The 14,469-nt window shown below is 56.1% G+C and overlaps 4 protein-coding genes across 4 annotated transcripts in view; 1 reads left to right on the forward strand and 3 right to left on the reverse strand.

The window, feature by feature from the left end:
* Positions 1-34, reverse strand: part of PTSG_08476 (uncharacterized protein) — a gene marked incomplete at its 5' end in the record, with an annotated part of 6,143 nt that extends 6,109 nt beyond the window's left edge. The window contains one exon of the mRNA XM_004990667.1: positions 1-34. This exon is cut by the window's left edge and continues 215 nt beyond it. Coding sequence (XP_004990724.1) covers positions 1-34 — 34 coding nt within the window.
* A 267-nt stretch (positions 35-301) lies between these two features.
* PTSG_12734 (annexin A7) lies at positions 302-4,874 on the reverse strand (the record flags this gene model as incomplete). Its single annotated transcript, XM_004990668.1, has 14 exons — positions 302-358; positions 512-580; positions 785-838; positions 1,023-1,081; positions 1,303-1,378; positions 1,533-1,630; positions 1,779-1,834; positions 2,048-2,169; positions 2,451-2,518; positions 2,693-2,795; positions 3,043-3,126; positions 3,378-3,478; positions 3,828-4,592; positions 4,862-4,874. The coding sequence occupies 14 exons, from the start codon at positions 4,872-4,874 to the stop codon at positions 302-304; spliced, it is 1,725 nt and encodes a 574-aa protein (XP_004990725.1).
* Positions 4,875-5,364: 490 nt separating this feature from the next.
* On the reverse strand, positions 5,365-12,814 carry PTSG_08477 (uncharacterized protein). Its single transcript, XM_004990669.1, has 13 exons — positions 12,668-12,814; positions 12,015-12,218; positions 11,747-11,875; positions 10,876-11,505; positions 10,578-10,667; positions 10,261-10,323; positions 10,015-10,115; positions 9,617-9,756; positions 9,232-9,370; positions 8,836-8,994; positions 8,557-8,617; positions 8,232-8,377; positions 5,365-7,995 (listed from the first exon to the last, which is right to left on the reverse strand). The coding sequence occupies exons 4-13, from the start codon at positions 11,405-11,407 to the stop codon at positions 5,425-5,427; spliced, it is 4,002 nt and encodes a 1,333-aa protein (XP_004990726.1). The 5' UTR covers positions 11,408-11,505; positions 11,747-11,875; positions 12,015-12,218; positions 12,668-12,814; the 3' UTR covers positions 5,365-5,424.
* Positions 12,815-13,914: 1,100 nt separating this feature from the next.
* PTSG_08478 (uncharacterized protein) overlaps positions 13,915-14,469 on the forward strand; it is a 2,096-nt gene continuing 1,541 nt past the window's right edge. The window contains exons 1-2 of the mRNA XM_004990670.1: positions 13,915-13,981; positions 14,242-14,341. Coding sequence (XP_004990727.1) covers positions 13,934-13,981; positions 14,242-14,341 — 148 coding nt within the window. The 5' untranslated portion in view covers positions 13,915-13,933. The remainder of the gene's footprint in view (positions 13,982-14,241; positions 14,342-14,469) is intronic.

A 14,469-nucleotide genomic window follows, 5' to 3' on the forward strand; every position in this document is an offset into this window, starting at 1 on the left:
CGACCGACACCCCGAACAGCGACGGCGACAGCATTGCCACACCTCTCCAGCAAGCCATGAAGCGTGCGTGTGTTTGGCTGTGAAGCGCGACTCAGTTGTTGCTGGCTCCTCCTTCGTTGTTTGTTTGCGGAAAATTGGCACAGGCATTCATAATGCTCGAGGGACAAGTGGAATGAGGAGGCACAAACAAAAGGGGCAAAGAAAGGGCAACACACACACACACACACACACACACACACACACACACACACACACACACACACACACACACACACACACACGCGTGTGAGCTTGTGCTGGGCTAATGGTCGCCAACGAGGGCAAGGAGGATCTTGCGATAGTTGCCGCCCGTGTCAGACTGTGCAAACGCACACAAACACGGATGAATATGTGAGCGAGGACGGTGTGTGTGCGCAGAATAACATTGAACCAAACATATTCCTCAATACACACACACATAAACACGCGCGCAACACGACAACAGTAGGAAGCATGCGCCTGCCGTCTGTACCTTGATCCACGACTCCATGGTCTTGCCGTACTTGCGCTGGAAGGCCTGCTTGATCTCAACCATATCAACCTGTGCGCACAAAGGTGGGGACGGTGCGAGTTAGCTTCGTGCGTGCGTGTGTGCGTGTTGTTGTGGACTGTGCGTGTGTGTGTCGGTTTGCGTGTGTTCATGTGTGTGTCGGTCTGTCTGTGTGTACGCGTGTTGTTGTGTGCTTTGTGTCTGTGTATGTGTGCGTGCATTTCAGTTCTGTGTGGGCACACTGATTCTTCTCACCTCGCAGCGCGAAACAACACAGCGCGTGAGGGTCCGTTCGTCCGTACCCAGGCCCTGTCAGATACCATGAAGGCACCAGCAACGGTGACCAAGGTTGGTGTGTGTGTTGTGTTGTGTATGTGTGTGTGTGTGTATAAAACGCATATTCCAGCCACGCACGACACCAACAACTACGCTGTGTGACATGCCCTGACACAAACATGCTTGCACCCATTCACACATACACCCACGCCCACACCTTCATGCTGCGGTAGATGCGCTCGGCAAAGTACTCCGGTTTGCTCAGCACACACTTGGCTGCATGGTGGTGATGGCGGCGGTTGTGGTTGTGGGGCGAAGCGGTCAACGCAAGTGCGTGTGGACCACGAAACACATGTTGACATGCAGCGTCCCAACACACACGGGGGAATCGCACGCACGCACAGGCACACACACACACACATACGCACACACACACACACATACACACACACACACATACACATGGTTCGTGCGTGCAGGTGTGTGCGGGGTCTCACCGATAGCGACCATTCCGTTGCGAAGATCGCCGCTCATCTCGCGCTTGATTGATTTCACAATGTCGTACTTGCAAATCTGAAAACGCATTCACAAACAAACGCACCAAAAAGCCGCACATGTGTCAGCACCAGTGTGATATACCCGAACACACACACACACACGCACACACACACACACACACACACACAAGATTGAACATGCATGCACGTGCGCGTGCTTGCAGGCACACCTTTGAGTACTCCTTGAAGGTGAGGCGAAGCTGGGGAAAGCTGCGTGCGCACAGAATGTGGTTGAACGTGGATTCATCGGTTCCCCACCGCGCCTCGCCTGCAACAATCAATGATAGTGATGAAATAACAAGAAAGTGAACACGCACGGCCTGTGTGTGTGTGTGTGCGTGCGTACGTGGGTGTGTGTGTGTGTGTGTGTGTGTCTGTCTTGACTCAAGGGAATGCAGGCAAGGGTGTCGTATTACCAGCAGAGTAGAGCTTCTTCGCATCCTCGCGGGCCATTGCTTCGTCCACAGGCGTGCTGTTGTCATCGCAAGAGATGAAACACAGCGACATGACGCCAGCCATCAGCGTACCACAACCCATCACACACACACACACACACCACACACACACACGCACACACACGCATGCACACACATACACACACACACACAAACGCAAGTGACAGCGATATGCACAACAACAGATATACATGTGCACGTATACGCGGGCTGCCATCACAGGTAGGCACCTGTTTGGTGGGCGGTTTGCTTGCAGGAGAGCAACAAGCAAGCGTTTGAAATGTCCGCTCGTTTCGGAAATAATGTCCTTCTCGAGATCGCGCTGGTACTCCTGGCGGTAGGCGGACACAATCTAACACACGCGCACATGCACACGCCGTTGTTGAAAGCGGTTTGGTGGGCAGGGATGGGGGGGGGGGTGAATTGGTCCACACTCTCGCTGCGCACTACAAGGCCTCCGCGATTGCACAGATGCTCAGACACACACACACACACACACACAGTTATGCTGACACACTCACACACGCTCTCTTTGTTACACATGCATGTACACCCTGTATCAATACACATAAACCACCGCCATCTAACCAAACCCCCCACCCCCCATGCAGCGTCCGGTGTTGGCACTCGCACCTCCTTGATGTCGTCACGGTCGCGCGTGACGAGAATTTCAATCAGGCAGCGCTCATCCGTTCCAAGACCTGCACCAACCAGTCGCAACACCACCAGGCAGCACAGCACGCACGCGCACGCGTTAGCACTGAATTGGAATACAACAATAGGCAGGCATCACACATGGCGAAGCACTGAGAACTAAGCACCCAAAGTAGCCACTCCCTCGCACACCACTGCATGCCGCGTGCTGCGTACAACACCACCTTGCATGGCCTTCCTAAGCCAGTGCGCATCGCGAACGGGCGTGTCACGCATCAGCGCCATCACCGCTTCCCGGAAATCCCCGCCAATCTCGCTGTGCAGCTGTGCGTTTGTGTGTTTGTGCGTTTGTGTGTATGTGCATGTGTGTGTGTACGTCAGTACATGTGTGCACAGGTCAAACTAAAGGAGGTTGTAAACAAGGTGTGTGTGTGTGTGTGTGTGTGTGTGTGTGTGTGTGTGTGTGTGTGTGCGAAATGCGTACGACGCGACATGTGCGAGTCTCAACAAATGAAGCAAACGTCCGCAGGACACAAGAAAGACGATTTCTCTTGGGGGGGGGCGGGCGTACCATCTTCTCCAGGTCCTTGCCGTACATGGTCTTGAACTTGAGCTTGATTTCCTGTCGCTGACGCGTGCTCCGGTACGCAACCACCTGCAGTGATGTGACAACACGTCGCACATGCAGCACGACACGACAATTGGGAGGGGGCGGCGTTCGAGGGAACAGACACAGAGAACATCCACAGCACACAAAACACACACAAACACACACAACATAGCACCGCAGCTCGGCATGCACACACGCACGCACACACGCACACACACATACACGCACACACACGCACACAAACATACACGCACACACACGCACACAACGCACGCACATACACACACACAACGCACATTAATGACGGTGCCCTTGTCGCAGCCGAGGCCTTTCATGGCCTTGCGCAGGGCGGCGGAATCCGCTTCCGGATCAAACGCAGACGAAGGGCGACACGTGCCTGTGGAGGGTTACAGACCACACAACAACAGAACGAGTGCGCGCGCACACATGCAAACATGCCGTGACAAACAACACAGTGTGAGATCCACAAGTCAGAGGAATGCAAGACAGGTTCCCGGTTTCCTTACACGCACACACACATAACACAAACACAAACACAAACACTAACACTAACATACAAACACAAACACAAACACAAACACAAACACGCACACACACATAACACAAACACAAACACAAACACTAACACTAACATACAAACACAAACACAAACACAAACACAAACATACACGTGCGCACGTGCACACACACGCACATGCACGCACACACGTTAGCACGCATGTTACCGTGTGTTTGCGGCTCCTCGATGGCCAGGGTGGACATGGAGAGCGTCAAGTCGTCCTCATCATCGGTTGTCGACAGCGTTGACTGACGCCTCCCTGGCGCCTGTGCTGATGCTGGTGGCGCAGGGGCTTGGCCAGGCGGCTTGGGCGCAGAGCCCCCGTACACGCTCCCGGTGTGCGAAGGTGGAGGTGGCGCAACGTGCTGTGGCTGATACTGTGGCTGGCCCGGTGGTGGCGGCTGCTGCTGGTATTGCTGCTGCTGCTGCTGCGGGTATGGCTGCTGTGGCTGGTGCTGCGGCTGGGGCGGAGGCGGAGCGTAGCCATGGTGAGGCTGTGGCGGCGGTGCTTGGCTGTACGGCTGAGAGTGAGCCGGTGGCGGTGGCGCGTGGCCATACGGTGCAGGCTGCTGGTGCTGCTGCTGCTGCGGAGGTGGAGGCGCTGGGTACCCAGGCTGCTGCTGGTGTTGCTGCGGATAGCCGTAAGGTTGCTGCTGCTGAGGTGGAGGAGGTGCACCGTAGGGTGGCTGGTGTTGCTGCGGCGGGGGTGGTGCACCGTACGGTGGTTGCTGCTGCTGTGGATAGCCGTAAGGCGGTTGCTGCTGTTGCTGGGGTGGTGGAGGTGCACCGTATGGCGGTTGGTGTGGGTGTTGCTGAGGCGGAGGTGGCGCGCCGTAAGGGTAACCGGGCTGCTGCTGTTGGCCTGGTGGCGGAGGTGCCGGGTGCCCTGGTTGAGGGTACCCCGGGTAGGGCGGCTGCTGTCCTGGGTAGCCTATCCAATACACACACGCGCACGAAGAGCAGTGACAAGCACCATGCACACACACACACACACACGGACACAGGTATGAAGCGGTGTCAATTTCATTGCAAAAACACACACACACACACAAGTGAGACGTATAGTGAACACTGTCACCAATGTAACAACCAACAGGCCCAATTGATCGACAAGCAAGCACAGAGGACAAGCAGCAGCCAAGCACCACCCAGACTTGCCACCACCACATCCCCCATCTCCCATCAGCACACCACACCCACCATGATACGACATCGTTGTTGTTGGCTTCTTGGGGTTTTGTGGGGTTTTGTGGATGGTTGGAAATTTATGTATGTCACAGCCAATCGCCAACCTCCCAGGAGGCACAGCGAAGAAGAACAGGAAGGAGCGAAAGGACTTTGTGGCGGGTCACGTGCCCTGCGTGCCAGCGTCGAATAAGCCAACAACCCTCTGACATGCACTTAGTGCAGAGCCACTGTTTCCTCTTCCGCTTGTGCTTTATTTGCTCAATCGTTTGCTCATTCGTTCGTTCAATCGCTTAGGAGCACTTACAAAGCAGGCACACATGGCACACAAGGCACAGCTAAAGAACCAATGTAAGTAAAGCAAGGCAAATTAGGATGACTATGGTGGATCCTCTCGGATCAAGAAAGCAAACTCGACCACGCAACATCACAAATCAGACCCTCACAAGCAACACGCACACGCACACACACACACACACACACACACACACACACACACACACACACACACACACACACACACACACACACACACACACACGAACACCGCTCATGACGCCGCTCACTCAAAAGCATGGCTAACACTCCGCTCCTGCTTGCTCTTTCTCCCCTGCTCTTCTGCGTGAAGGCACAAGAGGCATGTCCCGCAAACTCTCGCCAAACATATATCTGGAAGGAGTCATGGCTGGAACCAGCCCAGCCATGCCATGCGTCACCCGCTCAAACACAAACGCCTCCTCATCCTCCCCATGGACATTGTCTGTGTTGCGTTGCTCTCCCCTTTGCCATCTTCGAGCGCGCTTGGCGTCGTCGCATTGTTGCGCATCATCATCGCCATGTGTCTCTGACTCCACAACCGATTCCTCATCGTCAGTGTTGTCGTCGCCCCCACCACGCTGGCACGTGCCAGCTGTACGGACGTCACTTCGCTGCACGCGCCACAGCTGCCGCATGCCGCTGTTACCGCTTCCGCTGCGACACTCGGCAACAGCGTTGAGGTTCATCACATCCCCCATCTCCTCCCCTTCTTCCTCACCTTCCTCCACTTCTTCCACCCATTCTTCTTCTTCTTCCTCCTCCTCCTCCTCCTCTTCCTCGTACCGCTCTTGAATGCCATGGAGCAGCCGGCCACTCCTGCACAAACTCTCTTGCTCCTCTTTCTCTTCGTCCTCCTCAAGATGACACGCATGCCAGGCACCACGTGCTTGCACCGGCACCGGCACCGCGTTGCACTGCACTTCCAGCTCCGCCTGTGCCCCGGTATCTCGTGTCGCTCGGCCGAGTGGCCGCAGCCGCGTGTACGTTGACAAACGCGAGTGAGGGCCCACTGATGGTGGTTCGCTTGAAGAAGGGTGCGTGCTTGCCCACGCAGCGAAGGAGCAGGCAGTTGGCGACATTGCCGTGGGCGGACGATGCGAGGACGAGGAGGTGCAGCGTCGTAGTGGCCGCAGCTCAATCCGCTCGTATGTAGCTCTGCCCCCATGATGTGTGACGTGTGGAGACGAGGAGGCAGCAGATGCCACGTCAGTAGTGGTCGGCAAATGCGGTGATGAAGAATACACAGATGACTCGTCCTGAACAGCAGACAGCGGCATGTCATCGATGGAAGTGCTCAGATGGTGCTGCACCCCTGGTCGCGTCATTTCGGCCGCTTGCGTCCCTGACAGATGTGCTTGTTGCCACAAGTGCGCCGTGTGAGGAGGCTGGTGTGTTCTCGTGCCTGCAGGCATGTCTGGTGTGTCTCTGTCCTCTTCATCGCAGGATGGAAGCAGCATATCAAGGCTCGTGGTGCTGTGGCCATGACCGTGATCGTACCCATGGCGTTGGTGAGAGCGTGCGTGACGGCTGGCATAGCCGTGCTGGAAGCGACCATCATCGCCATCACCATTAACAGTGCATGGCGATGAGGTGGAAGCCAACCCAATCGATGATGACGCGGACAGAGATGTACTTGAGAGCGACGGTACGGGGCGGAGCTTGGGCTCCCCACGGCACGGAACCAGGCACCCCAGCCGCGCCCAGCCGCACCCGTGCTGGTCAACGACAACACCATCGTCGTCGCCGCCGCCGCCATCGCCATGGCGTTGCCGGCGATGCCCTTGGTGCTGTGCCCGCTCCCGGTGTCGGCGGGCTGTGCTGGCTTGACTCGTGCCTCTTGCATGTCGTCCAGCACCAGTGCTGGTGCTGGTGCTGGTACTGATGACAGACAGGGCGGACTCTCGGCGTCTGGTGGATCCGCAACGCACGTGAGGAATGGCCGGAGCAGGCTTGTCACGCAGCACCACCACCAGCACAACGCACGCCGCCACCACAATGACCACGCACACTGCGCCCAGGGCCACGAAGACCATGAGGTGCGATCGCGCTGCTTCTCCTCCTTGGTCGCCGCTCTGGCCATTGTCGCCGCCACCGCCGCCACCGGCACCGCCGCCATCACCACCACTGCCGCTGCCGTCACCGGCGCCATCACCTCCGCCGCCACCACGCCCACCGGCAGTGGTGGTGATCACGGACGGTGACAGGGACGTTGGCCGCCCCACAATCATGCCACCGCTTCGGGGATCAACAACGGTGAAGGCGTCGAGGCTGAGCAAGCGAGCGGCTGCGTTGTCATCCTGCAAGTCCAAAAGCGCGGCAAAGACGGGCGCTTTCATCCACCGCACGCCAACAAAGCCGACGGCAAGCACAGGCGGTGTGCGCACGGCGGCTGCCAGCGCGGCCTCCACACGCTCACGCTCATGGTCGGAGGAGAAGTTGAGCATGGGCACAGTGACGGTGACGGTGACCAGGTGTGTCACGGGGGCGATGGAGCACAAGCGGTCGGAGGAGAAGGTGGGCGCGCGCACCTCGTAGGCTGGGGGTTTGCACGCAGTCATGTTTGCGCATTCACAGTCCGACGTTGGCGTGGGTGGCACAGCCATGTACTGCACATCCCAATCGCATGGCGTCACGTCACTGCACGTGCGGTCTGATGTCACGGTTGGGGCGCGCTCTTCAAATTGCATTTCGCCACAGGTGGTGACCGGCTGGCAGACAGTGTCCATAGCACCAGATGCTGCGCGCGCGCGGAAAAACGCGGGAAAGTCGCACTCGGTGATATTTGCACACTGCACATCGCTCGTGCTCGTCGGCTCCCCGGCTACGTACTCCTGCAGACATCAAACAGTGGTATTGGGAGTATGTCAGTGGGGTGGCAACCGTGTGCATGTGTGTCTGTGAGGGGCGTGTGCACATGCAAATGCAACTGCGTGTCTGTGCATGCCACCAAACATGCATCCATTTGTGTGCGTTTCATCGAGGATACCAACACAGAACACATCAACAGCCGTGAATCTGTCGAGACATCGGCAGCGCGCAAGCATGGGTCCACGTCCCGGACACGTACAGATGCTGTGCACTGAGAGTAAGGCGCGCAGACGATGTTTGATGTTGTGGTGGCTGGTGCCACCTGGTACGATGTGGCGGGGCAGTGCTGAACCGGTACGCACGTGCGGTCTGTTGTCGGGGTGGCCTCCACCAGCACATACGTGTCTCCAAGTGTTGGTGCACATGATCGTGTGTGCAGATGGTGAGATAGTGTGTGTGTGCAGATGGTGAGATAGTGTGTGTGTGTATGTGTGTGTGTGTGTGTGTGTGTGTGTGTGTGTGTGTGTGTAAAACAGGTCAAGAAGCAAACCCCCTCTTCCCTCTGCATGTTGAAGGGCACTCACAAGGACGGCAGTTGGTATGGGCGTCACACACGCGATCCGTCGTTGGCGTTGGCGCCTTCGTCTGCCCAGAATGTGTGTGAGAGTGAGAGAGAGTGAGTGAGTGAGAGTGAGTGTGAGTGTGTGAGAGAGTGAGAGAGAGTGTGTGTGTGTATACGAGAGGATGTGACTTGTGGTGAGAAAGTGTGGTCACAGAGAGGGTGTGCGCACTTGGCTCAACCACAAGCAGCAACAACGACAGTTGCCCCCGCCCCAACTACATGGAAGTCTGGCACGGCGCACCTCATATTGCCCAGGCGCACACTCAGTCAAGTGCTCGCAACGCGTGTCTGTTGTGGCGGTGGGCGCCTGAAGCATGTACTCGCCCGGGTGACACACGCGGGCGTAAACGCACTGGCGATCACATGTGGGCGTTGGCGGCGTCCATTCAAACTCTCCGCGCTGGTAGAGGAAAGGGGGGGGGGGGAGGAGGCAGAGAGAAGAAGGGAAGGGGATTCAAAGACAAGCAAGCAGACATATGGTGGTTACTCTAGCTCGAGCTCATGGTGAAGGTACTACACCGTACATACAATGTGCCCGTATGTCTCGAATCGACGCGCGAGCGAGCACTTGAGCAAACATCCTTGCAAACACAACGACACAAGCAGTACGCCTGCGGACACAAGGGTGCGCACACACCTGGCATGATCGAAAGGGCTTGCAAACACGATCTGAAGTGGCGGTGGGCCGCACAGCCTCGTATTCTTGACTACTGCACGTGCTGACATTTGAGCATGCGGCGCCCGCGTGAGCGGTAGCCAGCAACGCCACGTATTGGCTACAAGCACAAAATTCGCATGCATGCATGCATGCAAACAAACGTAGATTAGGTATGACGCGGTGAGCATTGGTTGGGAAGCGCTGTAGAATGAGCCGAATGCGCAGTGTGATCGTGCGTGTGTGGTTGGTTCAGGGAGAGAGTCGAGTGCGCATGCAAGAGCGCTCCACTGAGCCATGGTTTGTTGAACAGGACGAGTGCAACGTGTGTGAGTGTTCTGTGCACGGTGCAGCAGTGCCAACGCACCTGCCGCCGCAGGTGGTCATGTTGGAGCACAATCGGTCAGAGGTGAGCGTCGGCGAGCGCGCCTCATATTGGAGCGCGGAGCAGCGGGTGCAGCGCTGGCACACACGGTCGCTCGTCAGTGTGGGGGGTGTGACCTCATACTGCGCAAATGCACGAGTTCAGAGAGAAGTGGGGGAGGGTGAGGACTGGTTGTTAGTCGCTTCTGTGCAGCGTATCGCAAGTGGTCCGTCTGCCTCGGCACCATCAACAAACCACGCGTCATTCACACCTACACACACATATCTCCACACTCACACATTCACTCACACGCTAACACACTCACTGATGCTCACACTCTCTCACTCACACACACACACACACGCACACAAAACCTCACACACACACAAAACCTCACGCACCTCATCCAAGTGAAAGCTGCAAGTGGTCAGAGGCACGCAGTCTTGAGCCTGAATGTCGTAATACTGTGCACTTGTGCAGCCTGTTGCTGTGGTGTTTGTGGCTGCGCAAGCAAAGGCAAGCCACCCCAGATAAAGACATGACATGATATGATGTTGGCGATGAGTGCGTGGCAATTTGCAGGGGGTACCAATGATGAGCGCAAAGGACATGTGCTGTCTTGTGGGACATGTGACGGATCATCTCACCAGCGCAGACAGCATCGGATGTCAGGGTTGCGGCCGTGGCCTCCACTTCGCATCGAGACACCGCTGCACAGTTGTGTGATTTGTGTGAGTGTGTGTGTGTGTGTGTGTGTGTGTGTGTGTGTGTGTAAGTGAGGGAGAATGGGAGGATGGTGTGCGAGTGTCGAGGTGAGACAACACGATGAGCAAAAATAAACAAGGTCAAATCAGAAAGCAGATATTGAGCCAGAAAAGCAGAGACATGGCACATGAAGGTGTTAAAGGGCTTGTAAGAAGTATGGCGCGAAGCATGAAAGGATAAAACAACACGCACAACATACATTGACAGATGCGATCGCTGGTTGGCGTTGGCGGCTTGACTTGAAACGTCTGGCCGAGCACACACACTGTTGTGTTGTGACACACACGGTCTGCAGAGATGAATGGGTGGATGTGGGTAAGTGCAGGTGAAAACTGAGCATAACCAAACACAGAGAGAGAGAGAGAGTCACACACACACACACACACACACACACACACACACACACACACACACAAGAGCAAACATACAAAGGGCTGTGAGCAGCTCATGTATGCATGCATGCATGCAAGCAAACGCAAACGCAAACGCAAACGTACTGGGTTGTGTCTGTGTTCTGGCATGGACGTCCTCAAACTGGTGAGGATGACACGGTGGGAGATGGCGGCAGACTGTGTCTGACGTTGACGTGGCAGGGCGAGCCACGTACTGTGCGCTCGCGTTACATGCTGTGACGGCAGTGCACACGCGGTCTGTGGAAGGCGTGGGTGGTGTCACTTCATACTCCACACCAACTGGCGCACAGGAGCGCGCGGGCGTGCACTTATCGCTGCAGCTGTGGCTTGCCTTGAAGAAACCGAGCGGACACGTCACGATGTGGTTGAGGTTGCGTAGGGAGGGGACCCCAACCAGCTGCACACCAGGTGGGCACGATGGCTGGGACGTGCATGTGATGTCGCCCGGCCAAATTGTGTATGTGCCTGGAGCGCATGGCTCGCACGTTGGGTTGTCATTTGCACCGCCACTACCACTGCCGTTGCTGTCTGTGATGGAGCCAATGTGGCGGTAACCGGGGGCGCACAGACAGAGGCGGTCTGATGATGGGGTTCCCTCTCGTCCAATCACGTGCATGCTTGGGTCGCACTGAGAAAACCTGGAGCACTCGAGTGCATTGTGTGTTTCTGAAAAGGTGCCTGCTGGACAAGCAATGCACACGCGATCTCTCGTCGCTGTGTGTGTGTATGTATGTGTGTGACGATGTGTGTGTGTGTGTGACGATGTGTGTGTGTGTGTGACGATGTGTGTGTGTGTGACGATGTGTGTGTGTGTGACAAGGTGTGGTGAGATGATGATGATGTGGCTTTGTTGAAGGGAATAGCCAACCCAATACGAAGCAACACGAGCATTGAACATTCAACATTGACTGCGTTCACATCACTGCACGTCAACAATCGACACTCCTGCGCTTACGTGTTGCTTGCAGAAAAACCTTGGTGCCGGGAGGGCAGTTTGTCAGCGGGAGGCAGATGCCCAACTTGTTATCGAACCACTCTGCCTCTGAGCATGGCCGTGCATGCGCAACGCTGGGGTCCTTGAGCTCTGCGACCGAGAAGGGCAAAGTCAGCAGAGGGCGTGAGCTGCGTGTGTGATTCACTCGGTGCCACAACACGCAAAAGGTTTTTCACACAGCGCCTACACATTGACGCACGTCTGTAGGCACACACGCGCTCGTACTCACCGCAACGGCAGTCGGGGCATGTCCAGGAAAAGTAGTGCAACTCCGGAGGTGGAAGGTCTGGCTCAAGGTCACAAAGCTGGGGAAGCGTGGCAATGCGACACAGCCCGAGAGAATCGACACACTGAAACCGCGGATCTTGACACAAGCAGTCGCCGTCATTGTCCAGAAACGCACCATGCGGGCACTTGCTTCTTGGGGAGGAATCTTCGCGTGGTAGTGCGTGTGTGGGGGGGGGGGGAGGATGGTTAAGTGGGTGTACATGCGTGTCCGCCATGTATGTGCACGTGTGAGTGAGGGTGTGTGAGTGAGTGGGTGTTGTGTGTGTGTGTGCACGTGTGAGTGAGTATGTGTGTGGGTGAGTGGGTGTACATGCGTGTCTGCCATGTGTGCGCACGTGTGAGTATGTGTGTGGGTGAGTGGGTGTACATGCGTGTCTGCCATGTGTGCGCATGTGTGTGTACGTGTGTTCGTTTGTCGGCTCAATCTCAATGTCTTGCTGAAGGCGGAGAGTTCAGGCGCAATGTGGAAGTGTTGTGGAAGCACAAGAACACGAGCGCAGTGCAGAAGAGCTGGCACGCGGAACAGCCTGCGCAGCAGACAGCCTGCGCGCATGGCTAGGTGTGATGCATGTGCAAGCGTGTAGGTGCACTTACTGCAAATGCAGTCCGGACACGATGTGGAGAAGAGGGAGAAGCGGCGGTGGTTGACGGTTTGCTGCGTGCACGCTGTTCCCTGGCACTCGAAGCCATTGTCACACACGCATCGGCCGTCAACGGCGATTGTGCCGTGCAAGCACTGCTCCAATGGCACGCTGGATCCCGCGGCATCTGCGTTGGTGTTGTCGTTGACAAATCAAGCGAGCAAGCAAGCAAGCAGCAAGGGAAGGGTGTTTGCACAAATGCCACACAGCAACGGCGGCAAAGACGAAAGTGAGACAACGAAAACACAAGTTCACATGGCGACTAACGTAAAGTGTGCATTGAGATGCCTGCAGGCAAGCACATCGTTCACGAGCGGGGGTAGCGGGAAGGGAAAGACAGACAGCATGCATGCATGAACACATCCACCAAAACGGCAGGCGTGGTGTTGCAACATAACCCCTCTTTTGAGGTAAAGGAGAGCGGTTGCTGCTCGTCGCTCGTCCACATGTGCGTGAACACAATTGATCTGTTTCCCACTTCAACCGATCTTGCCTGCAAGCACCCCACGCCAACACCTGATTGCTTGCACACGAGAGCAAGAGGACAAGCATACCGGTTTGATGATGATGTGCCGATGAGACCAGAAGCACAAGGAGGATGACGGAGGAGAAGATTGTTGGTGGAAGCCAGGTGCGGCGTTTGGAGGATGCTCCACGGCCAGATAGCCTCACGGCACACGGGCGCCAGCTGACAACTTTGAGCGTCATGTCTCTCACTCAGCACAACATGTATTGGTGGTGGTGGTGGTGGTGGCAGGTAGTGTGGTGGTGGTGGTGCGCTCAAGCACATGAAAGCGACGAAGGAGGAGAAGAAGAGGAAGGAAATAAATGGCGCGTGTTCTCTTCTCGCTCTTGCTCTCTTGCTGAGAGGAGAAAGATTGAGTGTCTTCCTGGCTGGCTTGCGCTCGTCAAAAGACCCACGATCGAGCAAGCGAAGAATGGAAGGAAAGGGGAGGCGAGGATTGTGAGCAACAAAACACACAAGAAGAAGGGAATAAAAGTGGGAAGACCTCGGGCAAGAAGGAAACACAAAGGAAGGAGAGTGACAAGAAGGCAGTCAGCGCAACCAACAACGAAAGAACGAAAGACACGGCTAGGCTAGGTCGACAACCAGAAGAGGGCGAAACGTTGCCCACGTCGACTTTGGACAGGGCAGACGAAGGGCCCATGCAGAAAAAAATTTATGCAATTAATTCACATGCATGAACGACAAACAACCATGCCTGTCACGGTTGTGTTGCAAAAGACAAACGGCGTGGAGTTGCAGGTCAGTGACGATGATGGCGATGAGGATGATGGCGATGGAGAGGGTGGAGCGCGGAGGAGAGCGGAGGAACGGAGGGAATGAGACACGGATAAGAGAATGAGACATGGAGAAGGAGACATGGCAAGCAAGTGAGTGGTATTGCTTGCAGGTGCGCTGGTGCAAACGTAGAGAGTGTGGACGGCTCATGCACCAGCCCATACACTCTCAAACGCACGCCATGTACTGTGTCCACGCATGTATGCCCTGCCTGCCTGGTGTAGGTGGATCCTGATGAGGATGAGTGGGTGAAGATTGGCAAGGGGGTCATCATCTTTGTGGCCTTTTTGAAAGATACCACTGCCGACCAGCTCCCAGCCATTGGTGGGTGTGTTTGTGTGGTTGTGTGGTTGTGCATGCGCTTGTGTGCGTGTGTGTGCGTGTGCGCTTGTGTGTGTGTGTGTGTGTGTGTGTGTGTGTGTGTGTGTGTGTGTGTGTGTTGTGTTGTCGTG

Source organism: Salpingoeca rosetta (genome assembly GCF_000188695.1).
Source record: "Salpingoeca rosetta unplaced genomic scaffold supercont1.23, whole genome shotgun sequence".
Classification (NCBI taxonomy): Eukaryota; class Choanoflagellata; order Craspedida; family Salpingoecidae; genus Salpingoeca; species Salpingoeca rosetta.

Bases quoted from the DNA above. Each gene is read 5' to 3' on its own strand.
- PTSG_08477 (XM_004990669.1), bottom strand. From the start codon at position 11,407: ATGCACGTGATTGGACGAGAGGGAACCCCATCATCAGACCGCCTCTGT. The intron at 10,324-10,577 runs GTATGTTGTGCG...ACAACTGTGCAG, and splicing joins CAGCGATCGCATCTGTCAAT to CGGTGTCTCGATGCGAAGTG. The intron at 9,757-10,014 runs GTGCGTGAGGTT...GCATTTGCGCAG, and splicing joins GCAGCTTTCACTTGGATGAG to TATGAGGTCACACCCCCCAC.